General features: G+C 64.4%; 2 protein-coding genes and 1 long non-coding RNA gene across 8 annotated transcripts in view; 1 reads left to right on the forward strand and 2 right to left on the reverse strand.

The window, feature by feature from the left end:
• LOC110146498 (uncharacterized) lies at positions 1-5517 on the forward strand. Of its 2 annotated transcripts, XR_002316573.2 has the most exons (3): positions 1-1150; positions 2681-4374; positions 5328-5517. It is a non-coding gene; the product is annotated as an uncharacterized lncRNA (long non-coding RNA). The 2 variants fall into 2 exon arrangements; XR_011490795.1 differs by having other exon boundaries at positions 2681-5517.
• GGT5 (gamma-glutamyltransferase 5) lies at positions 2055-13963 on the reverse strand. Of its 5 annotated transcripts, none has more exons than XM_070475670.1 (13): positions 13874-13963; positions 11103-11633; positions 8371-8501; positions 8003-8098; positions 7231-7426; positions 6461-6618; positions 5826-5972; positions 4981-5117; positions 4496-4686; positions 3917-4023; positions 3643-3761; positions 3410-3520; positions 2055-2499 (listed from the first exon to the last, which is right to left on the reverse strand). In XM_070475670.1, exons 1-13 carry the CDS (start codon positions 13948-13950, stop codon positions 2353-2355), a joined length of 2148 nt encoding a protein of 715 aa, XP_070331771.1. In that variant the 5' UTR covers positions 13951-13963; the 3' UTR covers positions 2055-2352. The 5 variants fall into 5 exon arrangements, with proteins under 5 accessions (XP_070331771.1, XP_070331773.1, XP_070331772.1 ...); XM_070475672.1 differs by lacking the exon at positions 13874-13963 and adding an exon at positions 13466-13842; XM_070475671.1 differs by lacking the exon at positions 13874-13963 and adding an exon at positions 11966-13842.
• Positions 13899-27527, reverse strand: part of GGT1 (gamma-glutamyltransferase 1) — a 17303-nt gene continuing 3674 nt past the window's right edge. The window contains exons 3-15 of the mRNA XM_020907382.2: positions 25201-25368; positions 24576-24739; positions 23890-24020; positions 23724-23810; positions 19244-19436; positions 18874-19031; positions 17820-17969; positions 17391-17527; positions 15429-15616; positions 15151-15278; positions 14945-15057; positions 14757-14870; positions 13899-14187 (exon numbers count right to left, since the gene is read on the reverse strand). Of these exons, the coding sequence (XP_020763041.1) occupies positions 14041-14187; positions 14757-14870; positions 14945-15057; positions 15151-15278; positions 15429-15616; positions 17391-17527; positions 17820-17969; positions 18874-19031; positions 19244-19436; positions 23724-23810; positions 23890-24020; positions 24576-24736 (1707 nt within the window). The 5' untranslated portion in view covers positions 24737-24739; positions 25201-25368 and the 3' untranslated portion in view covers positions 13899-14040. The remainder of the gene's footprint in view (positions 14188-14756; positions 14871-14944; positions 15058-15150; positions 15279-15428; positions 15617-17390; positions 17528-17819; positions 17970-18873; positions 19032-19243; positions 19437-23723; positions 23811-23889; positions 24021-24575; positions 24740-25200; positions 25369-27527) is intronic.

Raw genomic sequence — 27527 nt, forward strand, 5'->3', positions numbered from 1 at the left:
TGCAGTGTTCTCAGCTTTTCTGTGCAATCGTTGACCCACCTAGATCTTTGCTCCTTCTGGGACCTGTAAGCCTGCCCAGTTGAATCTGAATTTCTGATAAACAGAGATGTTTTTAGTACGCATTAAGTACCATAATCCTATTTATCCTAGAGAGTTTATTTTGTCAAGTTTCCAAATTTATTCTTATTAAAATGAGTCATCTTTTCTAGTACTTTTAACTTCCTCTATAGCTTAGGTTATTTCCCCATTCTCATTTCATTCTTTGCGTATTTATACTTCCTTAATTTTTACTGATTGGCTAGCTAGTAGCTGTATATTTTTTCCAAGATCTGTTCTGACTTCAAATTCTCAATTTCTGCTTCGGTTGTTCCTAAACTTTTCCTCTTGCTTTCCCTGCTGTTCTGATTGTTGCTTTGCTAACGTCTGACATGAGATGCTTTGATCATTTTAATGTAACTATCTCACACAATGAGTTTTTCTCCGAGCCCCGCGTGCGTGTGTGCTCAGTCGTGTCCGACTCCTTGTGACCCCACGGACCGTGGCCCGCCAGGCTCCTCTGTCCATGGGGTTTCCCAGGCAAGAATACTGCAGTGGGTTGCCATTTCCTACTCCAGGGGATCCTCCTAATCAAACCCACGTCTCTTGCACTGGCAGGCAAATTCTTTTACCTCTCGCTATATTCTGTGGGGACTGATCTGTATGTGTGAATGTTATTTTGAAGATACGGCAGTCTTGGCTTTGACTGCCTCTGTTTAACGAGATGTTTAAAGAAGCTGCAGGAGCTGCTAACTGGGCTGGGAACGCGCCCCGGTCGGCGTGGCTTGTGGTCCACGAGGGACACAGGCAGGGGCCAGCAAATCTCCCGGGGTGGGAGGAGCAGGGCGTGGGGACTGGCTTTCCTCCAGGGGCCCCGCAGGCCAAGGAGGGCCCCGTGTGGCCTCCTCGCAGGACTTGAAGGGTCATGGCTGTCTTGAGTGGGGAGCAGACCAAGGTGGTAGCAGCAGCCGGGAGGCAGAGAGAGGGATAAAGACGGAACCAAGGCCAGGCCACGCAGATGGAGGGGGAGTCCTGGGTGACCGTCTCGGAGCGGGAAAAGGAGGCCATTTGGCTGCCTCAGAGCTGGCTTCTGGTTTGGCGTGTTGAGTCCGAGGTAGGTGCCTGAGGGTCCAGGTGCTCAGGGGGTGGGTGGGAGGGGATGTGAGTCTGATGTTCCAGAAAGCTGGGCTAGAGCCTGGGCGGGGAGGAAACCCACTGGCTCACGGAGGGTAACTGAGCCCCCAGGGGTGGCAGGGGGCATCCAGAGTGCAGGGACACAGTGAACGTGGGTGGCGCTGGGAGGCGCTGTGGGCAGGTAAGCAGCATTCTGTCCCCTGGGGCCAGGAGCCAACGCCCTCCCCAGCCCGAGCTGCTGGGCTCCAGCGCCCCTGGGGGATGTTTGGGCTGAGACTGGAGTTCCCGATGCTGCCAGGAATCAGGGTGTGGGCAGGACCTCCCCCCAGATCAGCCCACCAAGACCCCTCCCCAAGGGAGGCCAGCCTGCCTGGCAGCTAGCAGAGCCGCGCCCAGTGGCCAGGGGCTCCTGGGTCCAGAGCAGCGGTTCTCAATCGGGGGTGACTGCTGACTGGCCGGGGCAGGGGGCTCCTTTAGCTGGGGGAGGCCAGGGATGCTGCTTTGCATCCTACAGTGTGGGCACAGCCCCCCGAAGTATGACTCCCCCCAAAACGTCAGCCGTGCTGAGAGTGAGAGCAGGCTGGAGATGCAGGCTGCGGAGGGCTTAGGTCTCTAGTCTTCTAGTCTTTTCCCGGGACAGAGGACAAGCTCCTGGATGGGCCTTGGCCACGGGCTCCCAGGAGCCAGGGCCAGGTGGCCCCAGGCCACACCCCGGCCTTCCCAGCAGGCAGTCCAGGCAGCCATGTGTGGAGCTTCAGCAAGTGTCCAGGGGCGGCTTGGACGAGAACCAGCCCGGCCCTGGTTTCCCCGGCCCTGTGGTGGCATGTGTGGAAGACTGCTAGCTCTGTGCATGGCCCTCTCCACCTCGCCCCCCGAGTCAGGCGTGGTGCAGTCTCTTCTTTAATCTCAGACCAAAGGATACACAGGTGGGGGGCGGGGTTTCCAGGGGGCAGGGGCACAGTCCTGGGTGAGGCCTGGAGCGGCCAGGGCAGGGGCTCTGGTGGGGGGAGAGCCGTCTGGTGGGCCCCCACAGCCGTCCATCTGCTGGGCTATCCACCTCTTTGCAGCCCCAGACTGGCCATCCGGTCCAGGGGCCCAGATCCTGCCAGAGCGCTCGGTCCCCCGGGCCAGGCTAGCTGGGTGCATGCTGGGCAGGACCCCAAATCGGGAGGGACCAGCCTTTCAGTAGCCCGAGGGCTCCCCGCCCTTCCGTGGGTCCGCTGCGGCATGCACGCAGGCCCCGTCCTGGGACACGGCCTGGACCACGTTCAAGAAGAAGGGCCTCTTGCTCTGCTCTTGGCCCCGGTCCTGGAGCCCCTTCTGAACCTCCTGGAGGGGAGGGGAGAGGAGGCCAGCTGGTCACAGAGGGGATGGGGCCCAGGCAGGGGGCTGAGGACCCCAACCCAGACAGGAGTGGGGAGGACAGAGGTCTGGGTCTGGGTGAGGACAGAGGGGTGTTGGAAGCAGCCTCGTCTGCAGGACACGGAGTCTGTGGTCCCCCATTCTGCAGGCCCCAGAGCAGAAGCCCTGCTCCAGGGAGGATGACAGGAGGACGTGGCCCTGTCTGGAAGGACAGCCGAGATGCAGGCTCACTTCTATCCTGGGTTGAAGACACCAGGGGCCTCAGCGTGACCCCAGAGGAGTCCAGGGCTTCAGTGGAGAAGGTAGGTGGCCGTGGAGGACTTGGTTTTGAGGGTCTGGAAAGCAAAGCCTCTAGAAGGCAGAGCCTGGGCCCTTTGGAGCCAGGTCCTCCATGCTTAAGAAGAGCCCAACTCAACATCAGGAGGAATGGCCCTGGTGCCATGCTATTGGCAGCTTGGGACCCGCTCTCTCAACATCCACCCACCCGAGAACACCGGGGATCCCGGACGCCAGGGACATGGCAGTCAGACTCCCCAGGGCCCTGCTGGTGGAGGAATCACTGAAGACTTCTGAAGACCCATGAGTCCAAGGACACAGGCCCCAGGTCCCAGTGGTCCTCGGGGGTGAGGCGCTCTGAGCACAGCCCTCAAGGCTCAGGTCTGAGACAGTGCGTCTGCAGAACTGGGGACGTCAGGGCCCACCAGGTACTGGTGTCTGAGGGGCCGAGTGCCCTGCCTGGCGATCTGGTCCCCACGCTTGCCTGTCTGTGGCCCTTCACAGAGACCCTGGAGATGTGTGGAGACCTGGCCCAAGGCATACAGGAGCTGAGGCGCCCACCCCCAGGCTCTGAAGGCAGGCTCGGCGGCGTCTGTCTCACCTGGCTGAAGCTGGGCTCGAACTCCACCTGGCCCTTGCTGTCCACATGCAGGATGGGGGCCTTGATGGCAGCTTGCAGGTCAAAGCCCAGCCACAGCTTGTTCACGATGGCCTGCAAGGGAGAGGACGACGCAGGGAGGGAGGCGGGGGGGTTCCAGTCACCCTCCCCAACTCCTCCGGGACAGCAGGGCCGCCCAGGGAGGGCGCGTTCCAGCCGGGAGCCCCCAGACTCACTTGGGCCACCGCAGAGATAATGAGTTCCCCGCCAGCCCCGCCGATCACCAGCTTCGACCCCCGGGCAGCGCTGACTAAGATGGAGGGGACCATGGACGACGGGGGCCGCTCACCTGGAACTGGCGGCCGGACAGGAGTCAGGGCAGCCTCGCTTCCCAGCCAGCCCCCCAGGGCTGCCCGCTCTGTCTCCGTCTACCAAGGCACGATCCACGATCCACCAACGCCAGACCGGCCCACCTTCCCTCACCCGGGGCTGGTTGGGCCCTGTGCTCACCGGGCGGGGGGGTGGCTCTGGAGCCTTGCGAGTGGCGCCAGCACAGGTCCAGAAGCTCGTTGTTGAGAAGGATGCCCGTGCGTGGTGAGTACACCATGGCTCCAAAGCTGCGGACAGAGGCGGGGCTGGGCGCCGGCTGTGAGCTCCGGACTCCCACAGCCGTCCAGGAGCCTCTCGCTTCAGGGGCCGCCCTCAGCACGCTGGGACGGAGCTCCCCTCCCTGGCCCCGCCCCAGTCCCGCCCCCAGAGCCTCCCTGGCCCCGCCCCCGAGAACCTCCCTGGCCCCGCCCCCAGAGAGCCTCTCGGCCCCGCCCCGGAGCCTCCCTGGCCCCGCCTCAACCCCCCTCAGCACCATCCTTCTGGTGTGAAGCCCCTTCCCCATCTGCGCTCAGAGACACCGGGTGAACAGCCTTCAGCCAGAGATGCCCGGGTGCAGGACCCCTCTGACAGGAGGAGAGGTACCGCCCCCCACCCACCCCGCGGACACAGCAAGTGGGGGCGGGGCCCCAGGCCCAGGGAACGGAGCGCGGCCTGCCCACCCGCCCGCCCGGGGCCCCCACAGCCCTAGGCCCCACGCACGGCGTGTTGATGGTGCTGGTGGCGGCCACGGCGCTGCCATCCTCGCCCAGCACGGACACGTGGGCCGTGCCCATCTTGTGGGTCCAGGCCCCGTCCAGGCTGTAGTGGTCGAGTGGGTGGTCACCCCGGGCGTCCATCTGCTGGCGGATGTGCTGGGCCAGGGCCTCCCCCAGCAGGTCCCGGGAGGCGTTCTGGGGAGGGTGGACAGGTGAGGGGGTCTGTGAGCGACCGGCAGGGGCCCACACAGCAGAGGGTCCCTTAAGAGTGCCCCCACAGCCCTCCTGACTCCCTGCTGTCCCCAGACCAACCCCCAGGCCACACTGCCTGGTCACACTGCCAGGCCCTCCCGTCCTAGAGCCAACCATATTCAACTCCCTCTGGCCTCACCTGCCAGGCGCTTGGGGTCTGCAGGCAGGGCACCCACTGGCCTGACCCTGAGCCCTGGGGTGGGTATGGGGGCTGCCCACCAGCCCAGAACACCTCACCTGGACCTCTGGGTGGCTTCGAGGGTCCCAGAGCCGCCACCTCTGCCCCCCAGCAAACTTGAGCGTCTCCACGAGGTGATGGTACAAGTTCACTCTCCCCTCCAGCCTGGCCACCGACTCGGCGGAAAAGTTGAACCCTGGGGGAGGGGGTGGGTGCAGTTGGGGTCATGCCATGCAGTGGGTCTGGACTCCGTGTCCTAATAGCCCCCAGGACCTGTGAGGCCTGCCCCCCACGGAAGAGTGTCCGCCTGTGCGGCAATTCCGTCAGTAAGTGAAGGCTCTTGAGAGGAGCAGCTTATCCTGGGTTATCCGGTGGGCGCTAAATGTAAGACATCCTTGTAAAACAGACACGCAGGACAGGGAGGCTGTGTGGCTGCAGATGCTGACCGGACGCAGCTGCCATAAGCTGGAAGAGGCAGAAAACAAATGCTCCCCCTGCCAACCGGCCCTGGAGGGAAGGTGGCCCTGTGGACACCTTGATTCTGAACTTCTGGCCTCCAGAACTAGCAGAGAATAAATTTCTTGTGGTCTAAGCCAGCAGGTTTTGGTGACTGGTGATCATCTGTTAACGGCAGCCCCAGAGAATGTAGTCAGCATTGGACAGTCCTGGCCCTGGCCCTGGCCGGGGCCCCCGCCACCACCCTGTGGGCTGGGCCTCAGGCCTGGGTGCACACAGTCAACGGGCAGCTCACCCCGGGTCGGGGTCTGTCAGGGTGTGGGGGGGAGCTCCATGGGAAGATGGTGGCAGACACCCCCACAGAGCCCTAGCCGCCCCCTAGTCCCGCTCTGGAGCACACTGCCCCTGGGCACGCCCCTCAGCCCCAGGTCTCCGCGGGGAGCCTCACCTTTGAGCACGTTGAGGATGAAGCTGAGAATGGCGCCCCCAGCAGGCGGCGGCGGCGAGTACAGGATGTAGTCCCCCAAAGGCATGGCCAGGGCGTCCGCCACCTCAGGCTGGAAGGATGCCAGGTCCTGCAGGGTCAGCTGGCTACCTGGGCGAGGCGAGGACAACTCCATGAACAGACAGAGAGACAGAGGCGCACAGCGGGGCTCCCCTCAACCCACAGCCTTCCAGACCTCGGGGCGGGGCTCCCCTCCACCCACAGCCTTCCAGACCCCGGGGCGAGGTGGCGATGCTGGGTCTGTGGGCAGTGGCTCGGGATGTGTGAGCAGACCGGAGATGGGCAGGGTGGAGAGCGAGCAGGGGAAGTTGGGGGAGGCACGCTAGCCTCTGAGGGGCCCAGCTCCAGGGCAGGAGCCCTCCGTGACCGCTGATGGTTCCGTGTTGAGGCCCGAACCCTCAGAGCCCCGCGCCTCGGGGGTGTTGACCTCAGGGTCCCTGAGCCCAGCAGCAGGCAGGATTCAGGAACGGCCTCTTGAAGCCTGGGCACCGCTGGCCCTCCCTCGGGGCTGCCCTCAGCCCCAGCGCCCAGACCCCACTGTCTCCGGCCGGCAGGGCAGTGGGACCTCGCCTGCTGACCTTCCTTGGCGATGTCCTCCAGCAGCAGCTGGCCCAGCCGCCCCGTGTAGAGGGCGTCTGCGCCTTCTGCAGCCACGGTCTCCAGGGTGGCAGCCAGCATAGGCCACGGCAGTGGGTCCTGAAGCCTCAGGGGTTCTGTCCCATTGAAGAAGAGCTGCCTGGGGGGTGGGGGGCGGCCTCAGGGGGGGCCGGGTCCTGGAGGGCGGCCACACTTCCGACCCTATGGGAGGCAGTCCTGGTCCGCGGTCCTGCGGGGCTGCGGTGGACACGGGGGTGGGGTGGGGGGCGCAGGTTCTCCAGGACTGGGTGGGGCTGACACCCCTCATGTCTCATCACCGGTCCGGGGAGGCCACACCCCCTGCCAGGCCTGCGTCCACCCAGGGCCTGAGGCCCTGCCCTCCTGGAGGACTGGTCAGTGGACAGCCTGGGTGGGCCCAGAGCGTGAGGGGGCAAGGGCAGAGGGGAAGGGGGGAGGGGAGACTGCAGGCGTGGGGTGGGGGTCAGGGAGAGCACAGGACCGTGGGGAGGAGGGCTGAGGGGTGTGCAAAGCCCAGAGCTGCGCCACGGGAGCCCCGTCACGTGGGCGTAAACTCCCTCTGGCCAGAGCCCTCCAATGAGGCGCTACCACGTGGAGACGAAGGTCTGTGAGCTGAGACCAGGATGGCTGTGAGCTAGCCATCCAAGGCCCCCCGCCCCACCCCGCCTCCAGGGCAGACCCTCCAGCTGGAGAAGGGGCTGAGGAGGGGCCCTGGGCCTCCACCAGCCCGCACCTCAGGGACGACTTCGTAAGGGCGGGGCGCAGGAAGGGGCTGTGCAGGAAGCTGGCGAGGACGGTGGGCACGCGGAAGTCCCCCCGGAGCAGCGCGATGGTGGGCGTGAAGAGCTGCGCCCAGGGCAGGCGGCCGTGGCGGCGGTGGGCCTCAGCGTAGCCGCGGAGCTCCCCGGGCACCCCGATCCACTGCGCGCCTGCACAGTCCAGGGTGTCAAACCCCTGCCCCCGGGGCCACCTGTGCCCTCGGCCCCAGGGGCTCTCCATCAGCCCACTCCTGGCCGCCTAGCCCCCTCCCAGCCGCAGCAGCCCGAGCGAGCTTTCTGTAGCCCAGGTGGAAGCACATTCCTCTCCACTCGAACCCCCTTGACCCCCCCATGGACTTCTACACAGTCCATGACCAGGCCCCTGGGGCTCAGGAAAACCGGCCCCGACCCCGCCCACAGCCCGGTCCACTGACCCCGCCCACCAGCTCCATCTCCACCCATCTCCACCCATCTCCACCCATCTCCACCGAACCCTCTGGGGCCTTTGAAGTGGTCGCTGCCTGGATCGCCCCTCCCCACTGAGAGAGCCCTCCCCCAGGAACACGCCCCCAGCCCGGGGTTTAGAACCTCCACGGGGGCCCCCCATCCCCAGCTGCCGCCGCCCAGTGCCAGGGTGTCTCAGCCGGTCCCCGAGGCGCACTGTCCCTTAGGGGAGGGAGGTTCTAACCCAGTGGCCTGGCGGGGTGGGCCGGAGGGGCGGGGGGAGGTGGTCCTCCGGGGTCTCACCTGTGCCCAGGGGCTGGGCCTGCTCGCACTGGCCCAGCAGAGCCGGGATGGGGCTGGAGGGCACCGTCTCCCTAGCGTTGATGACTTCCACCTTCCCTGGGGTTGGGCAGGACGTTCGGGGTGTCAGGGGCGCCCCGGAGGCTGCCAGGCCTCACCGCACACCAGGTTCCCGCTCAGACAGCCGGGGCGCGGCTCTGGGCCTCGGATCTAAACCCTCGGAAGGGCTCACCAGGGTGGGCGTGGCGAGACCCAGTAAGGGGCGGGGCGGACAGGCCGGTCGGCCACGCCCTCTGGTGCTTTTCCAGCCCCTCCCTGTTAGCACCTGGGGCCGAGCCCATCCTCCTCACGGGGGTCCGGAGAGGACTCACCTGTGGTGGCGTTGTAGATAGTGAAGATGACCCCTCCACCCAGGCCCATGCTCTGGGGGTTGACGACCCCGGTGCAGACCAGAGCCGCGATGGCGGCGTCCACCGGCGAGCCGCGCTGCTGAAGGATGGCTCTGGGGGACCGGCGCTGAGTAAGCAGCCAGGCTGCTCGGCCCCTGCCTTCCCCACCCCCCGGGCTTGCTCTGCCAGCCTTCACTGGGGAGCGGGCACAGCTGGGTGGCCTGCCGGCTGCCGCCACACCCCAGCTTAGTTCAGAGACCACACCAGGCTGCCCCCAGGTCCAGCGGCTCACAGACCCACTGCACTCTACAGGTTGCGAATTGCGACATCCTTTACACTGCCCCTGGCCACATGCAAGGTGCTCCTCAGTTTGCAAAGCGCCCCTGCGGCTGTCCTCCCTGGTCCTCCCAGAGGCTGGGGCTCACGGTCAACAGGCCTGGACCGGCCCCCTCCGCCCCTCTCAGCAGCCCTGGGGATGCCCAGCCCGTGGATGTCCTTCCTGATCTCACTGGGGACACACCCCCAACCCCTCCACAAGGGAGCTGGGATTCAGAAACAAACTCAAAGGGCCAGTGAAGCTCTGGCCTTTATGGTCGATGCTCAGGGGCTGGGCAGGCACCGGGGTCCTGGGTGGAGGGTGAGGACCCTGGGAAGACCCCACCCTCCCGAGATTCCTCAGACATGAAGTGGAACAATGAAGCCTCCCCTGGGGACCCTGCGTGGCATTTCCAGTGGTCACAGAGCCTAGGAATAACTGCTGACCCTCAAGTCTCCCTAGAGGTTCTCCCAGAGAACCCAGGGCTCACAGGGCAGAAGGAGGGAGACCTGGTGAGGGGAGAAAGGGACGGGAGGCAGATGATACGGCTGCACAGTGTGTGGGGGGGCCTAGAGGAATCGCCCCTGTCCCACGGCAGCTGGGGCAGCTCCAGGCTCCCTCCCATCTCTCTGACTTCTCAGAACAACAGCAGGAAGTGGAATCACAGCTTGACGAGGACAGAAAACAGTTGGGAAGGAAACCACATCCTCTTCCTCGCCAGCGGCGGCTGCGGAGCACAGACCCCCAACCCTTAACCCTCTGAGACCTCCAGCAAAGACTTGGGGGCACACAGCGAGCCTGGGCCCCCATGATAGCATAGATCCATGATAGCAGCCCCCACCGCCCCCCCCCGGGGGGCCACGTCCTCATCAGTGGTTCTGAGGCTGAAGTCCCGACTTTTTTAAACTATGTATTTATGCGCTGGGTCTTAGCTGCAGCACACGCAGGACGTTGTTAAGTTGTGACATGTGAAATCTTAGTTGTGGGATCTAGTTCCCTGACCAGGGATGGAACCCTGACCTCTGCACTGGAAGCATAGAGTCTTAGCCACTGGACCACCAGGGAAGCCCCCCCGACTTGTTTTTGTTTAGTCACCCCATCATGTCTGACTGCGACCCCATGGACTGTAGCCCTCCAGGCTCCTCTGTCCTTGGGATTCTCCAGGCAAGATTACTGGAGTAGGTTGCCATTTCCTCCTCCAGGGGATCTTCCCGACCCAGGGATCGAACCCAGGTCTTCTGTATTGCAGGTGGATTCTTTCCTGCTGAGCCAGCAGGGCCTGACTTGTTTGCATCTTTGCAAATATGGGTTCAGGGTGAGGGGGGCGCAGCGCTTCTGGCGGGAGGGTTGTTCCCCTCCTGGCCCCTGGAAGCCCCCTCCAGAGATGAAGCAGCCTACCCTTTAACTTATCCCTGTCATCCTCAAGGGAGCCCTGACGGAGGGCCCAGGACAGGAGGGGGCAGGGCCAGACGGCAGACAAAGGGAGGAAGGAATGAAGGAAAGCAGGAGAAAGCTGGGAAGAGGGGTGACCGTGGGACGGAGCGGGCACGGACGCCTTCTGCCCAGCAGTGCTCCGGCCACTGTGCCCCTCAGGTCCAGGACTGTCCCTTTTGGATCACAAAGCGCTTCTGATCCTGATCATGGCCCTTGAGGCAGACATTCCAGGAAGCAGATGGAGCCGGCAGGGAGGCAGGTACTAGACCAGGCTCCCGCAGCCCCAGCTGGGTAGAGAGGCAGTGCCAGGAGGGGAGTCCTGGTGGGAAGCCTCCATGGGCTGGGCTTCCTGGAAGAAGGTCTGGTCGGTGGAGAAACGCCGGCTGGGGCCCCTCTGCACGGCCCCCTTGCCCCGCCCAGAGAGCATCAGTCCCTCTGCCAGCCGCTGGCCTAGCTCCAGGCCCTGACACGCAGAGGGGAGGCCGTGAGGGGACACGGTGCCATCGCCATCGGAGGCGGGTTTCCCAGGGCCAGGATGGGCAGCCTGCTCTCAGGCATCACTGAGTGCACCCTGGCGCACAGTCCTCACACACAGAGCCTGCATCCCCCTCACCCATGTCCTGGGGAGGCCCCAGGCTTGGAAAACAGGGCCTCCCTGTGTCCCCACCGCGCCTCCCGGGCCTGCGGCTCAGGCCAGTCTCACACGCCGCCTCCGCTCTGCCCGCACGGTGGATGCCCTAGCCCCTGTCTGCTCCCAGGCACATCTGCCACCGGGTCTGTGCAAGGGCCCTGGGGCTGCTTCCCCCAAACTCGCGTGGCCCCCACACGCCAGCGCGCGTGTGCACACACACACACACACACACACACACGCGCGTGTCTTCTCCACACGCTCGCCGCTAGTCACACAGTCTCCAGGAGGGGCCAGCGCCAAGGCCCACCCAGCTCCCACCCACCTCTTACTCACCGCCCAATGTCCGAGCAGGTTTTGGAGTCCGCAGCAACCGCGGCGTGGGCAAAGGCCTGGGGGCCGCAGTGGACGCGGTGCCGGGAGACGACCACGGCGGGCACGATGATGGCCAGCGCCAGCCCCAGCCCCAGCAGGACCAGGCTGACCACGGCCCCGCGGCCCTGGGCCATGGCTGCGGCCCAGGGGAGAGGGGAGGCAGGGGGGCAGGCAGCTGGCCGACAGGGAGGTGCAGAGGGAGGCGGGCGGCTGACCGGACTCACAGGCGACAGGGCAGGTGGACCGCCAGACGGGGGCCACAGACAGACAAGTGGGCGCACAGCCAGAGGGCAGGACGGAGGAGGACCAGACAGACAGACAGAGTCGGATGGGTGGACAGACAGAGGTTTCCAGATGACCAGCAGGCAGCTGGGTGGACGGTGGGTGTGTGGACGGACGGCTGGCCACGGGGCTGCTCCGTCTTCAAGCGTCCGCTGCAGAGGCAGAGCTGGCCACTCGCCGGGACTTCCAGTTTTAGCCTCTATCTTGGCCCTGGCAAGATGCCAGGCAACAGGGCGTTTATGGGGAGTTTTTCCTTCCAGAGAGAAGTCAGCAGCTGCTGTTAACTCTCTTTCTGCCATTCCCCCTGCCGCCCCTCCTGCCAGCGCCCAGGGGGTGGGCCGTGCATGCGAGGACTTGGCGCCAGCTTGGCTGCCGGGGGGAGCTGGGGTGCAGGGCTCCCAGGACCCCATGGCTGATCCCCAGCTCCCAGCAAAGCCAGGACAGTAGGGGACGCTACTGGGTCAGACTCAGAGGGGCAGGGAGCCAGGACAGAGCCCCTACTTGCCTCCTGTTCGTGCCCCCGCCCCCCAGCAGCCGCTCACCTCAGCATCTCCAGATCCAGAGGACCCTGGGGCTGCAGGGGACATGGCACAGGGGGAGGGGGGCCTGGGCAGGGTCACTCAGGACCCGAGTTCAAGTCCCAGCTCAGCCGAAGCTGAGGAGGGGGGCTGGGCTGACTGGGAGGGGGCTCGGCTTCCGCGTCTGTTCAGGGGAGGTGTCTGCGTTGGGGAGGCGGACGGGGTCTGCACCCAGCGCCCACCCGACGGTCCACCCTGGGGCCTACGGTCCTGGAAACGCCATTGGGCCTCAGGGAGGGGACTTCCCTTGCACCTGCGTCTCTACCCACCCCTGGGGGCAGCGTGTTTGCCTCCCTCTTCCTGAACTGAGTGCGCCTCCTCCCCTGGGGACACCAGCCCGCACCCTGCCCCATCCAGGCCTCAGGGTAACCAGCTGGGAAAGCAGGTACCCTGAGGTGCCCCCTTGACCAGCTCATCAAGACACAGAGGGTGCAGGGCCTGGGGGCTGGACTTCCAGCCTCCCCACCCCCAAAGTACCCTGGCTTCCTTCCCAACTGAGCTTCGCTGTCCCCTGGTCTCTTTACCCCTCCAGGCACAGCAGAGAAACAGGCAGAGAGAGTCCACACAGTCACACACTCTGCCAAGCCCCATCCGGAGCCCCCGCCAGCCTGAGCCAGAGGGACTCCTGGGGCAGCAGGCCACCTCGCAGGGTGGGAAGGGCTGTAGACTCCTTCCACCCCCCAGGGACCCCCAAATCACAGTGACATTGCTCAAGCAGGAAGCAAGAGTGCATTCCTGGGCTAGGGCCAGCCCACCCGTGGGGAGGCCAGGGTCAGGGTGGAGCCTCCTCTTCCTCTCCAGGAGGTGAGGGGCAGGAGAAAGATGGGAAGCCAGGACCCTAGGGGGCCCTCAGCCGGGCCTCACAGCGCCTGGGGAACTGGGGGTGCCCTGCCCGCCTGCTGGGGCTCAGGGGGGCTCCACTCCAGGCCAGCTCCCACCTCCGCGGGAGCAAGGCCTCAGTCTTCTCCCCTGCTAAGGAGCCATAGCCTCTCCTCTGGGGCTAAAACGAGGGCAGAGGAGAGACGTGCCCACCCCAGCAGTTCAGCCTCTATCCCATTCCCCGAGGACCCCAGGGACGCTGCGGTCCAGGGCTCAGATCTGAGCAGGGGGACCTCTCGGATGCAGGGCTCCCAGGACCCCGTGGCTGCTCCCCGGTTCCCAGCAAAGCCCCGCTTCCCCGAGGGCGCTTTGGAATCCCTAGGATTTCCTGCCTCCTGTGTCCCTGCCCTCGGGGGGTGCTCACCAGGCTGTCAGACTGGGCCCCCCCTCTGCCCTGCCCACCTCCCAGGTTCTTTCCCAGCACCTGCCGACCCTCCTTACAACTCTGTGTTAGAGGCGGAGGGCCGGCGGGAGGGGCTGCCCCGTGGCGGAGGCTGGGGGCAGCATCTCCAGGTGCCCCCCTCCCACCCAGAGCCGCCCTAACCCCGGGCGCCCGTCCAAGCCCTGGCCCTCGGAAGTGAGGACCTCTTCCAGCTCACTGATCCTGGAGAACCGGGCCTGCTTCTTGGAGCGCATCGCAGCTTGGATCTCACTCTGGGTTTCCACTTGGAAAGCCCCCCGGGGGCCTGGTCCTGACCAGCATGTTTTTCTCCAGCCTCTTGCCCAGCCCCATCTCCCCCGGAGCTCAGTTTTCCCTCAGTGCGTGCCTGGCGCGCACCAGCGAGCTGAGGAGGTCTCCGGGTTCTTGGAACCGGCGGACGAATCGCCGGGGCCGCGCGCCCACTGGTGGCCGCCACCGGGACATGTCCCGGGGCGGCCCGACCCTGGTGCCAGGACTCGGGGGTGCAGCCCACCCCCCGGGGCCTAGCGCCCGCGCTGCCAAGGCCTCCGAGTCCCGAGTCCCGTCTCCAACCTCCCCCCAGGCGGTCCCACCTCACACAGCGCGCTAAAGCCCAGGGAGTCGGGAGCCGGCACGCAGGACCGCCCAGAGCCCGGCGCCGCCGCCGCATTTATTGCCCTGCTGCGCCGCTCCCAGGGGAAGCCAGCCCCCCAAGTCCCGCCCTGGCCCCCAGCCGGCGGGCCTCTCCTCCCCGGAGCGCTCAGTAGCCTGCGGGCTCCCCGCCTTTCCTAGAGTCCGAGGCGGCCGCCCAGCCGCTGGCTGTGCGCACGACGGCCTGGACGACGGCGATGTAGGTGGACGTCTCCTCCGTGGTGTGGTGCCGGGTCTTCAGGGCCGCGACCACCGCCTGCGGGCGGGAGGGGGCGCGGCCTCAGGGGCGGCCTGGGCCGCCTGCGTGGGCTTCGCACACCCTGGGGCCGCGGCTGCCGGCTGAGGGGCCAGGAAGGGCGGGCCGGGGGCCGGGGGCCGGGGGCCGGGGGCCGCGGGGCCGCGGGGCCGACTGGGTCTCATCCGCGCGGGTGGCCCGGGCCTCTCTGGACCGGGGGCGAGGAGACCCGGGCGGTGGGGGTGAGGGCCAGCCGCCGCGGGCAGCGGGGAGCAGCCATTGCCTGCTCTGCGGTGATCAGGAGACGCAGGCCCGGGGGCCAACCGGGGCTCGGTCCCGGCTCCCCCGCCCCCGCCCCACCGGGGCTCGGTCCCCCCTCCGCCGCCCCCACCCCGCCCCACCCCCACCGGGGCTCGGTCCCCCTCCCCGCCCCGCCCCCACCGGGGCTCGGTCCCCCTCCCCGCCCCGCCCCCACCAGGGTCGGTTCTCCCCCCTCCGCCGCCCCCACCCCGCCCCACCCCCACCGGGGCTCGATCCCGCTCCCCGCCCCGCCCCCACCGGGGTCGGTTCTCCCCCCTCCCCCGCCCCACCTGGTCGATGCCTTTCTCCAGCACGGTGGTGTTGGGCAGAAGCTGATTGTGAAGCCGGGGCTCCTCCACCGCCTGTTTGGCATCATAGCCGAACCACAGGCTGTTGATGATGGCCTGGGGGTGTGGGGATGGGGTCAGCGTGGCCCAGTGGGCAAGGGGCTAGGCGCTCAGGTGGGGGGAGCACGTACCAGCGCCGTGGACGTGGTGATCTGGGTGCCCCCGGAGGCGCCCACCACCATGCGGACCTGGCCGTCCTCACCCACGATGATCACGGGGCACATGGAGGAGAGGGGCTGTTTGCCTGCAGCCGGTAGGGGGGGCGGGGGGACAGAGCAGCGGGTCAGAGGCCGCGGGGCCACCAGCCCGCTCCCCGCCCAGGCCCTGCGCCCCACACCTGGAGCGATGAAGTTGGCCGGTGAGGGGGGCACCCCGAACTGGTTGATGATGTTGGGGGAGCTGAAGTCATCCATCTCATCATTGAACAGGATCCCACTGACCCGTGACCGCACCTTGGAACCGAAGCTGCCGACCGACCGGCGGGGTCAGAGAGGGGCCAGCCCGCCCGGCCCATGCCCACCAACACACTCTCCGGAAAGGAGCTCTGCCAACGTGGAGCCCCCCTTCTGGGACACGTGGCAGCCCCTGGCCCGCCCGGCCGCCCAGCGGCCCTACTAGAGGTTGATGGTGCTGGTGGCTGACACGGCGCTGCCATCCTCTGAGACCACCGACAGGTGTGCGGTGCCCCCGCCGTCCGGCGTGTAGAACTCAGGCTCGTAGTAGGAGGCCGGGTGCGTGGTGCTGTCGGAGATCCGGGCCCTGAGCTGGGCGGCGAAGAACTCGGAGGTCACGTTGCGGACCACCTGCCGAGACCCCAGAGCTGCCCTGAGGGGGTGAAGCAGGCGGGGAGGGGGCACAGGCTTGTGCGAGCGGTTCTCAGGAAGCCCCCGCCCGTGGCTCCGACCGCAACCCTCCTAAGGCTGAGCCTCACATGGCCTGCCTGAACCCCCTCCCCAGCCTCTGTCTCTGTTGCTGCCCAGCATCTCTGAGTGACCGTCTGCCCTCCGAACCCTGACTCTCGCTGCACCCAACCACCCATTCACTCATTCACGGAGCTTGTAAGTTCGCGCCCAGCACTGGGGCACCAGTAGGGAACAGACACGCCTGTCCCCACCCTCACAGCAGGGAAGACAAACACACGTAGGGATATGCTGGAAAGAACGGGCCAGATGAGGGAGGGGAGGGGGCGAGAGGGTGGAAGAATGAGAGTGGTCAGGGAGGGCTTCTTGGAGGAGGTGATATCTGAAAAAAGCCACCTGACTGGTAATGCAAAGGCCCTGAGGCAGGCCTATGAGCGACACGCAGACAGTGAAAGGAGTTAGGGAGAGAGGAGGTTGAAGACGCTTGCAGGGGCTGCTCACACAGGTCCTTATGGGCCCTGAAAGGCCTTTAACACCTCCTGCACTTGGGGCGGAGAAGGGAACCACTGACGGGTGTTAACCCTCTGGCAGCTGTGTGTGGGGGCGGAACACAACTGGGAAGGGCTGTGACCTTCACCGGGTAGGTGAACAGTGCAGACGGGGCGGCCGGGGACAGCGGGGGCCTGACTGGAGATGCACACTTGTTGGATCCTGAAGATCCTGTCCCGGGTGTGTGACTGGTCACCCCTGACGTGTGGAGTTTACTGGCAAGGCAGGGCCCTGGAGGCCAAGCAGAGGCCGTGGGTTCTTGCAACACACACGGATTAAGTGACTAATCCAAGGGGAGAACATTAAGCTCGAATCTACTTCCGAGAGAGCAGCTGGACCGAGGGACTGCGACATCCTAGGAGACAACCGCCCTGAGCCTTAAAGTCCACACGCCAGCAGCCCAGGGCGGGGGTCCGTTGAGGCTAAGAGACTGGAGGCCTCAAGATGCGGGCGGGACCCTCGGGGAAAGGCTGACCCGGGCGTCTGAACAGGCCAAGAAACAGGCAGAGCGGAGGGGAGCCGGAGGCGGCAGAGAGGAAGGAAACAAGCTGCAATGTCCACAACTTTACACGAAGAAGCTGAGCGGAGGAGGCGCTGGTGAAGGGGGTGGGATGCTGCGGAGGGGCTGGAGGGGGGCGGAGGCCCGGTCAGGGCCTGGAGGGGGCGGAGGTGGGGGCTGCAGGGCCCACCTCGCAGGGCGGACCGAGTAGGGGAGAGTAGGGGATGAGGGCCATGACGGGGATGGAGGCGGGGGTCCAGCCTGGAACAGGGGGCGCCTGGGAAGTGAGCGGGTTGGGCAGTGGGGATCTGGGAGGCGGGTGTGACCGGGAGCGCGTGTGGCCTGGGCCTCTGCCTGCCTGGATTGAACCTCATCATCAGCCCTGTGGGCTGGGATGCCCCTGTGTGCTCGCCCCTCACCTTGGCGCTGACCACTCCAGGGGCTTCCAGGCCAAGGACACGGCTCGTGCTGAGGCCCCGAAGCCACAGTGTGGCGGAGGAGGCAGGCGCTAAGGACCCCCCAGCACCCCCACTCCCCCAGCGAGAGCGCCCTGGCCCAGAGGCCAGCACACGGGGTCAGCAGTCCACCCCAGCACCTGGCGGCCCCGAGGCCAGAGTCGGCGGTGCAAACAGGAATGAGGCGGAGTGGGGCTCGCCCCTGCCCCCATACCTCAGTCACGTTGACAAACTTGGGGTCCCCAAGAAGGGTCCTCTTGGCGTAGGCAAAGCGGAAGGCCTCCACGATGCGGTGGTAGGTCAGGCCCTTCTGCTCAGGCGTCTCCACGCTCGCCCGGGAGAAGTTGTACCCTGGTCGGGCAGATCCACAGTGACCCCAGCGGCCCCGGGTCCCCTTGGCTAGGACAGCGGGGTGCCCGGGAGGCCTCCCTGAGCCACTCGGCTCACCCTGAGAAGCGGAACATTCACTGTCCAACGGCAGTGCCTACTTAGGAGGCAGGGGAAGGAAGCAAGGGTCCCTGCATCTGGGCACACACATCAGTCACAGGGCTACCCAGGCCCTGAGGTGGCCAATGACTGTCTAGATCTACCAGGTGTGCCCCCTGGCCCAGGCCGCCCAGCCCACGCCTGGGACATGGCTGACCTTTGAGGATGTTGATGATGAGGGCCAGCACAGGCCCGCTGAGTGGGGCGCTGGGCGCATAGAGCTGGGCGTCCCCAAGGCTGACGCTCAGCGGCTGCTCAATCAGCTCTGCCTGGTAGTGGTTCAGGTCCTCGGCCGTCATGATGCCCCCTACAACGGGGGACCCAGGGATGAGACACACTTCTGGGGGACCACCAAGTGGGGAGCCCTGTCCACCGCCTCCCCCCCAACCCCCTGACCGTGCCACCTCCCCGGGGCCAGGCCCAGGCCAGCATCCTCCACCTGCTGTGCCACTGGCCTCCAGGTCTGACATCTGTCCTCTTGGGGGGCCAGAGGTCCCCCCTCTCCCATCAGCCTCCTCCTCCTCTGACTAGTGGGTGGGTGGAGGGAGGCCCTTAATTCTCCAGGGAAACTGGCTCCAGACAGATGAAGTATTTGAAGTATTTATAGGCTAATTTCCGGTGTCAGTGGTAAAGGTCAATACGCTAAGCGCCCTCCTCCCTGACACACACAGCTTGGGGAGGCGGGAGCAGAAAAGAGAGGCAACTGGGGCTCCTAAATACACCAGAACCTGCCCACAAGTTCCCTGCAGGCAGCACCCCCCACACCCCTCTCAGCAAGTCCACCCTCCTTCCCTGTGATCCTCCTGGAGAATTATAACCCCTCTCTCCAGGCCTCAGACTGCTTTCTGCCTGCAAAGTCCAACCTCACCTGTGGCTCAGGTGCCACCTCCTCCAGGAAGTCTTCTGGGGTGTGCACCTGCGTGCTTTCCCCAATCCTGGCTCCTGCCTACAACTGCATTCCTGCCCACCCCTCAATGCGCCCAACCCTGCAGCCCTGGGCTTCCTGTCCTAGACTGCAGGAATTCCCTCCACTTTGCCTTAACCAGGAGCTGTGGATCCATGCAGCCCATCACCAGCTGCAGACACACTTGTGACCCTCCCCTGCCAGGCACGCCCTGAGGGCCCAGTGTCCAGGCAGGACCCAAGGACCCCAGGCTCAGTGTTCCCGCTATGGAGCTTCCCGCCCCAGGGCCCCAGCACCGCCCACTCACCGGCCTCCTGGATGTCCTTGACAATCTGGGCTGTGAGGCTCCCGTTGTAGAAGGCCCGGGCGCCCTCCGAGGCCAGCGTCTCCAAGGTGTCGGCCAGCCGGGGCATGGTCACCTGGTCCCCCTCCCGCAGCACCTTCCCGTCACGGCAGAACACCTCGCTGGGATGGCAGGGGTGGGGCTCTCGTGAGGCAGGCATGGGGGCGGGCTCAGCCATCCAGCTCCCACCCCCAAAGGAGACCAAAGGATGGGGCGCCCCTGCCCATGGTGTCCAGCCCCCCCAGGCTCTGATGCTCAGGGCTCTGGTCCCTGGGTGGGCGCCGACGCCGGAAATCGCCACCTGTTTGTGCCCACGGCGGGGATGCAGGCGTACCACAGCGCGGGGTTCCGCTCCACGGTCTCCCGCTGCCTCTCCAGGGCTCCCGCCAAGGCCTTCCCCACCGGGAAGCCCTGGCGGGCCAGCTCGATGCTGGGCTGGAAGAGACGTGCCCAGGGCAGCCGCCCGTGCCGCTGGTGCGCCAGCTCGTAGCCGCGGAGCTCGCCCGGAACCGCCACCGACAGCCCGCCTGCAAAAGAAGAGGCACCCGGCTGGTGGTCGGCATGGGATGGTCCAGGCATGTCCCTGGTGGGACCCAGAGGCTCAGGAAATGCATGCTTGCGGTTGTGCCTGGTAAAGGGTAAAGAATCCGTCTGCAGGGCAGGAGATCTGGGTTCGATCCCTGAGTTGGGAAGACCCGCCTGGAGGAGGAAATGGCAACCCACGCCAGTACTCTTGCCTGGAGAATCCCATGGACAGAGGAGCCTGGTGGGCTACAGTCCATGGGGTCGCAAAGAGTCAGACACGACGGAGTGACTGACACACTTGTCCTGGCAGGCAGGCATGCGACTCTGCTCGGGGTGTCTGCTGGGGGCACGGGGGTCCCGCTGTCCCCCAGGCCTACACGTCTGTCTCTGCAGGGGCCCCGTGTCTGAAAACCTGGTCCAGGCTCACGGCTGCGCAGCAAGAGCGTACGGAAGCCGGACCTCACCACCTCTCTCGGTCTGAGCCTCCCGGGTCACGAGCCCCTTCACCTTGTACGATTGATTCAAGGGTTCCACCAGAACCCACCAAGGCCCCCAGTCCAAGCCCCAGACCACCCTCAAGGCTGAGCTGGTGCCAAAGCAAGAGCCCCTCTTCCTGTCTTCCACTGTCCCAGACCCCTGCGCCGTGCCCTCTCCAGGTCTGTTTCCCCATCTGACCATGAAGGGTTTTGTTTCCCAGCCCCATCCTTTGAGAAGCCAGGATGCCACTGGAGACAGAGCCCCGGACCCCAGCTCCCCGCCAGGCCCCACCGCCCGCCGGCGTGCCCTAGGGCCCGGCCCTGACACACAGCCTCAGCACAGGCCGGCTCACAGGCCCCTTCCTGCTTTCACCCGGAGATGCGGGGCAGGGCGGGGCAGGGGGCACCCATTTCGGCCACTCCCAGGCTCTTGAGCGGCCTCTCCCACCCAGAAGTCGGGCACGAGGTTCCAAGAGCTGGGTTGTTACCACATCACCTCCTGGAAGGTCTGCCAGCCAGCACACATCCTTCCCCTTCTGCGCATACGGGCCTGACCTCGGGCCAGTGAGGCTCGGGGCCGCCCGCTCACCAGGGAGCCGGGCCCCTTTCTCATCTCGCCTGGCCCGTCCCTGTCTCCCCGGGCTGCTCTGCGTCTCCCAGCGCCGCCTCTGTCTGCCCTCCCGCACACCAGGCTGCCCGCTCCCGGGTGTGTGCACGTGAGGTCGTGTCCGACCCCTGGGGCCCCGTGGACTGCAGGCCGCCACCAGGCTCCTCCGTCCATGGGATTCTCCAGGCAAGAACACTGGAGTGGGTGCCATTTTCTCCTCCAAGGGATCTTCCCTGCCGGGAGCCAACACACAAGACCCTACCCATGACAAGGCCAAAAGGGAGAAAACCTGACGGGCAAGGCAGATCAGGTTTTCAGGGATTCCGAAAAGGCCAGCTCACGAGATCCCACCCATGACAAGGTCACGAGGAGAAAGCCTGACGGGCAAGGCGGATCAGGTTTTCAGGGATTCCGAAAAGCTGCCCCCGGCACTCACCTTAAAGATGGTATCTGTCTTTCTGATGCCTGCCTCAATGGACTACTCCCTAATTTCTGTGACACAGGCAGGAAGGCCTTCCCCGATCTCTTCCCAAATAAGAATCAGTTTAGAACTTTAATCAATAAGTTTCCCAGGTGGTGGTATTTTATGAGATTATCCAGGGTGAAAGGAGTGTTTTAATTTAAACTCCTTTGCTGGTAGTTTGTTAGCCAAATGCATTTATGCCCTTGGTACTAATATGCATGATTGCTTATAATATCCTAATCATAAAATAGCATAAAGAACCTGATTATATAAAAGCCCTAATAGACACAGAGCCTTTTTGAGGGGTGGAGTCCTATTAGAAAACATAAGAAAAATTATTCTATAGGTGGTTATTGGGTTGACATTTGCTTGCTGTGTTTTGCTTGCTGTGTTTTTGCTTTTAATGTGATAAGGTTGTGTTATAGAAACCATTGTTAATATAGCTAAAGATCTAGAGAAATAAGAACTTAGCCCTAGTGTGGTAACAATGAGATGGTTGTTAATTGTCAGCCAGGAGTGCTAGGCAGAAGCTGCCTCACCAAAGTTGCAGACTCAGTCTGGGGTAAACTTCTTCGATAACGCAACTGACAACTTCTGCAGAAGGATTAATTTTTGTGTTAACAAGGTTATACTTCTACTCCGTACTGTTGCCCTATGAGACTGCTACTTTTCAGTTAAGGTCACCATAGAAACAGGTTTGCATTCACCTGACCTGCATAAAATGTTAATAGGCCCCAAGGCCAGAATATAATGTACAAGATCCTCATAAACAAAGAAGTATGCAGAAAACACCCTGGTTTCGTGAAGGACAAGCTGATGTAATGTTAAACTATCTTCCCCTTAGAAATGTACTAACTTAGGGTATAAAAGCCACGGTAAAAAACAAAGCATTGCCAGACCCTGCCAGACCCTGCAAACACCCCCCGTCTGGTCACTCTCCCTCTCTCTCTCTCTCTCTCTCTCTCTCTCTCCCTTGCAGACTTGGCCCTGTCAAGGCTGGTCTCACGTGTCTTCTCTCGCCAATGCCATTTATCCTAAGGGTACCCCCTGGATCCTGCCGAGGCTGGACCCCGGCACTTCCCGACCCCGGGATCGAACCCAGGTCTCTCGCACCTCCGGCCGTGGCAGGCGGATTCTTTACCACTGAGCCCCCGTTACGTGCTGACAGCCCCCAGGCTGAACTCTCGAGGCTGCTCCCCTGATGGCCAGATCTGAGGGTCAAAAAAGGCATCTCACGGGGGACCCATTGGCAGCCTTGCCAGTCCCCGTGAGGGCCATTCTGTCCTCCCCGGGACCCCTGGCTGTGTGTCACAGCAGACCCGTCAGCAGATCCACGGCTCCGGCCTCTGGCTGTGCTCAACACCAGCCCTCAGCATCCCTGCCCATCACGGGACTTCCCGACGGGCCGCCTGACTGGCAGCCCGAGGGGTCCCGTCGGCAAAGAGCCAGGTCCACCTCCGCGCCCTCCGACGCAGGGAACAACTGTCCCTCCTTCAGACGCAAGGCCAGGTCTTCACGATGACCCACCAGGAGGTCCAGTGCGACCTGACCCTGCGTCCTCCTCCGTCCCCCGGACGCCCACCCCCGGCCCCAGCCTCCGGGTCTTTGCACCTGGTAAACCCACGTGCCCTCTCGGCCTGCCCGCGCCTGCTTTCCAGGCCACGCGGTGACGTGGGGCACACCCGTGCTCATGTTCCCTCTGCTCCTCCTGGACTCTGCCCTTCACCGGGTACCTTTGTTTCAGGTGACAAACGCCCCAACGCCTGACAAGCCCGGGTCAAACACGTGACCCTCAAGGATGCAAAATGCCCAGTCTGTAAGATGTTAGCAGCGTCACACCCCGAATAACTTCTTTGCTACACCTGGTGAGCTGCCCAGCGGGTGAAAATTCAAAAACTGACTGTACATTGGAGAGAAAGAGAATTCCAAAAGGGCCGCTCCCAGAGGCCCCTGCGGTCCCCCGGGGGCACAGCCTGCGGGAGGGGGTCAGACCCACTCGGGCCTTTAATCTCCATCCCTCCAGGGGTCCGTGCAGGGCATCCCCTGGGGCTGAAGGGCAGGTTAGAAAAGAGACCCCGCCCCATCCTCTAGACGGCTAACCCCACAGGTGAGCAAACAGACGAACGATGAATGACTTGGATGCTCTTTAAAAACACAACAGGTGCGTTCAAACTCAGCTTTCCCACCATCCAGCTGGGTGACCTTGTGTGTGTGTGTGCGCTCATGTGTCTGACTCTTTGTGACCCCGTGGTCTGCAGCCCCCCCAGGCTCCCCCGTCCCTGGGATTCTCCAGGCAAGAAGACAGGAGTGGGTTGCCAAGCCCCTCTCCCGGGGTCTGCCCAGCCCAGGGGTTGAACCTGGGTCTCCCACACTGTGGGCAGGTTCTTTACTGCTGAGCCACATGGGAAGCTGTGTGTGACCTTGGTCAGTCTACATGGCCTGCCTGGGCGGGCCTCAGGGTCCCCAGCGATATGACGGGAACCCGCACCGAGCTCTCCTGCCAAGTGTGGGTCAAGGGGCTCGCCGTGGACTGAGCCGAGTGCCGGCCCCGGATACACGCAAGCTGACATAACAGGCATCATTCCGTTTCTCTAGCTCCCTGTGGCCCTGGACGGGCCTGAGCAGAAACGCCCTTCACTCTGTGATGATGGGCTTGATCCTCCATGGTGGGGGTGCTGTGGGCCACCCCCAGTCCCGCAGACATCTCATCCTGGCCCCACATCCGCCCCGAGCCCGCTCTCACCTTCCTCCGACTGCTCCGAGCTGTTGAACATGCCGGCGGTGGCCAGCCGCGGGGCCACCTCGCGGGCGTTGATGACTTCAGCCTTCCCTGGAAGGAGAGGGCGAGTGGGCAGGCTGCACGGTCCCGGCCCCGCCCCACCCCGGAGCCTGCCCTGCCGGGCACTCACGCGTGGTGCTGTTGTAGATGGTGAGGAACAGGCCGCCCCCAATGCCCATGCTGTGGGCATTCAGGAGCCCCATGCACAGCAGGGCCGCGATGGCCGCGTCCACCGCCGAGCCGCCGTCCAGCAGCGCGTCCCTGCCAGCGGCACGGTGGGGGTGAGTGGCTCGGGGGGTGCACCCCGCCGCCCCAGGGAGGACCAAGAGGAGCCCACGGGTTTCATTTTTTAATGCAAAACATTTGTTGTATTTGAAAACCAACAGGCTTTTCACGCCGACAGATGGACATGACTTTGATAATTGGAAAAGAATGAATACTTGTTCCTTTTTTTATTAATAACATCTTTTTCCTGTGTAAGTGAGAACTGACTTTTGTATACATGAGTTGTGGGCCTATAAAGAGCAACAGCAGAGTTTCTTTGAAGAGGCAGACACCCTTGAACTGAGAAAGGGGCCCAGCCGATAAGCGGGAGACCCCTACACCCTGCCCTCAGCTCCAGGGTCCCCTTCACCCCTGACCAGAGGCTGCCGGGAAGGTCCACGGACAGGACGAGCAGCTCCATGTCACGAACACCGCTCGCCCAGGCAGCCCGATGACCAGGGCCGGCGGGGTCGGGGATTGAGCCCCAGTGGGGCGAGGGTGATGCCTCGGGGTGTGACAGGGGCGGTCCCCCGGGCCCAGGGCCCCACTCACCTGCCAATCTCTGAGCAGCGCTTGGCGTCCGCAGCCACAGCGGCCCTGGGGTACACGTGGCCATGCGACTTGGAGGTCTCGGGCAGCCAGATGCAGAGCCCAACGATCAGGAGGACCAAGACCACGGCCGCCAAGGCCAGCAGCAGGGACCGCTTCTTCATGCTCTGTGGCGCGAGGCGCAGGGGTGGCGGGTCAGGGGACCGACCGCCAACCCCCGGGGCACGGCACACAGCCCAGCCTCAGAAGGACATACCTGGGCCTCCTCCCGGCCCCCGGCCCCACGGGCTCCCCAGCCTCCCCGTCTTTGCTCAGGCCACACTGTCTCCCAGCAGCTCCTGGCCCATCTCTGCCCCCTAAACCCTCCTGCTCAGCCTCGGGGCCCCCCTCCGGCCAGGACCCTTCCTGGGAGGGGGGCCCCCTGGACCTGCCTGGCCCTTCACGGCGGCCTTCAGGTCAGTCAGGCAGGAACAGGCCTGGCCTGACTCCTTCCTGATGCTGTCCTTGGGGCCCCAGGTGACCTGCCGCAGAGCATGGGGCCCAGCTTCCGGTGCGCTCAAAGTGAGGGGGGCACCCATGTCTCCCGACATCATCGGCTCAGCCAGGCCGCCGCAGGACCGGAGCCTACCTTCCTCAGTGGGTGGGCGGCCCGAGCCTCCCAGGGAGGGGGCCGCAGAGATGGTGTGGGCTGGACTGGCTGCAGAAATAACTGGGGCCGCCTTCACACTCCGTGGGAGCCTGTGACCACAGAACCTGCTCCAGGGAGACTTTGTGAGCACGCAGCCTGCTCGTCCTCCTGCAAACGGAGAGGGTGTCTCTGAAGCCTGCGGGGAGCGATGTGAGGAGTCTCTGTGTCTGCAAGAGGAAGCTGTCAGCTGCTCCCCTGTTCCTGTGAATTCTGCCCCCGAGGGCCTTTCTCCCAGTGTGTGTGTGTGTGTGTGTGTCTGTCTGTCTGTCTGTCTGTCTGTCTGTCTGTCTCTTGGCCTCACGGGCTCCGGGGCTGGCCTGCCCCGTCTCACCTGCATGGGGTTTTGGGAAAGTCATGGACGTCTCTCCAGTGCAATGAGAGATGAAGTGCGTTGGAAAGGGTCAACATGTAAGCTGCTCAGTCCTGTCTGACTCTGTGACCCCACGGACTGCAGCCCGCCAGGCTCCTCTGTCCATGGGGTTCTCCAGGCCAGAATACTTTGGAGCGGGTTGCCATTTCCCTCCTCCAGGGGTCTTCTGCACCCAGGGATGAACCCTGCGCTCCAGCACCGCAGGCAGATTCTGTGCCCTCTGAGCCGGGCGTGAGGCGTCAGCTAAGCACTGGCTTCGCTGGGGGGACGCTGCAGGCCCATGGGCGAGAGGGGAGCCGGCCGGCCTCGCCTCACCCCGACACTGTGGCTTCTTTGGTGACTTCCTGCCAGGCTGGACAGGGAGGGGCAGCCATTAACCGTGGGGTCCCAGTGGAAGGACGGCAGGTGGGGGTGTGTGACCCAACGGGCATCAGAGGGGAAGGCCCCCTCTCCCAGGCTCAGCTCCCCCCGAAGGGCGATGTTCGGCCGGAAAACCCTGGGCTGGGACCCCTCCGCTTCACCCCGTCCCTACTCAGAGGGACCCGCCCTGGGACGGTTCCGTGCCCTTTGCCGGGCCGGAGAGCCCGCAGGCCATGTCCTGGGTCCCAGGCCTATTCACTGGGTCCGGCCATGCTGGGCACTGCAAGGGCATGCTGGGCATTTCTCCTGGGCTTGGGACCCTCGGCTGAGACCCTCGTCCCACTCTGCGTCCTCTCCCCACCCAGGCCCCTGGGAGAAGCTCGCTAAGGCCTCCTGAGGTCCACGCTCCGGCCTCCCCTCCGCCCAGCTTTCTGCCCAAGGGCTCAAGTGGGCTCCCAAGAGGGCTGGGGGTACCCTACGAGGTTCAGCCTGCTGGGGTGGGGGAGCGGTAGGCCGGCGCCCTCCCCCTCTCCTCCCAGGCCCAGCCCAGGAAGGCCCAGCTCCCCACAGGAAGCCCAGAGGAAGACACCCTGCTGGGAGACTGGCTTCTGTCTCCCATCCCCGCCCCCCACATCTTTGGACTGGCCAAAACCACATCCAAGCCTCCCCCCCAAACCCCTCCCGCCCCCCACCACTGGGCTGGCTCTCACCCAAATCAGTGTCAGGAGGGGAAACTGAGGCCAGAGAAGGGGTGCTTGGCCTCCAGCAGTGGCCGGGCTCCTCCTGACCCTGGTCAGCTTACCCGAGGCCTGGGGGCCGCAGCGGTGCACGATACCCCTCTACTTCTCAAAAGATGATGGTGGGCTGGGGCACTGGCCAGGGAGGAGGAGGCCTGACTTGTCTGCCTGGGAAAGTCCCTCCAGGCACAGGCTGGGCTCCCCATCCCAGGAGCCGCCCAGAGCCACGCCTGTGGGCCCTGCAGAGCTCCTCAGGGGGCCCGGAGCTAGGCTGGGGGCTGGGAGCTGGGAGCTGGGAGCTGGGGTGGGCCCCACCAGGAGGAGAAGAGGGGCTGAGGAACCCTCACCTAGTCTTGCAGGGGTCACAGGGGGCCAGAGAGCCCTCCCAGGGGCGTGGAGTCCTATCCCAAGGCCACAGCCCTGGAGCCCAGGATGAAGGTCGTCTCTGGGACGGACTGAGCCGGAACCATTGCCAAAAGCCTCCCTGATCTTTACCAGCCAGTTTCCTGACCCCCAGTGACGCAAAAATGCCCACCCGGTCCTCACCCTATAGCGCCCTAACTAATCACCTAATGCCATCCTTCCAGCAGGAACTTTCTTTGTCTCAAGGCTACAAACATTTTCTACTAACCCGTGGAAAGCATCAGTTGTCCCTAGGCTGTCAGGAGGTCACATGCCCCCTCGCCCCACCAGGATAAAGCTATCAGAGATTCACAGTCTCTCAATCGAAACTCCAAGATAAGAATAGCAGGACAATTAAGGGAGGAGGCTGGACCCTGCATGGATCACAGATTTCTCCT

The sequence above is a fragment of the Odocoileus virginianus genome, chromosome 12, assembly GCF_023699985.2.
Source record: "Odocoileus virginianus isolate 20LAN1187 ecotype Illinois chromosome 12, Ovbor_1.2, whole genome shotgun sequence".
Lineage (NCBI taxonomy): Eukaryota > Metazoa > Chordata > Mammalia > Artiodactyla > Cervidae > Odocoileus > Odocoileus virginianus.

What these genes read in the sequence shown, in the direction of transcription:
- GGT5 (XM_020907383.2), bottom strand. Translation starts at nt 11,833, where the DNA reads ATGGGGTCCTGGGAGCCCTGCACCCCAGCTCCCCCCGGCAGCCAAGCT. An exon ending in TTATCTCTGCGGTGGCCCAA is followed by an intron (nt 3,521 to 3,642) that starts GTGAGTCTGGGG and finishes TCTCCCTTGCAG; the next exon opens with GCCATCGTGAACAAGCTGTG. An exon ending in TCGAGCCCAGCTTCAGCCAG is followed by an intron (nt 2,500 to 3,409) that starts GTGAGACAGACG and finishes CCTCCCCTCCAG; the next exon opens with GAGGTTCAGAAGGGGCTCCA.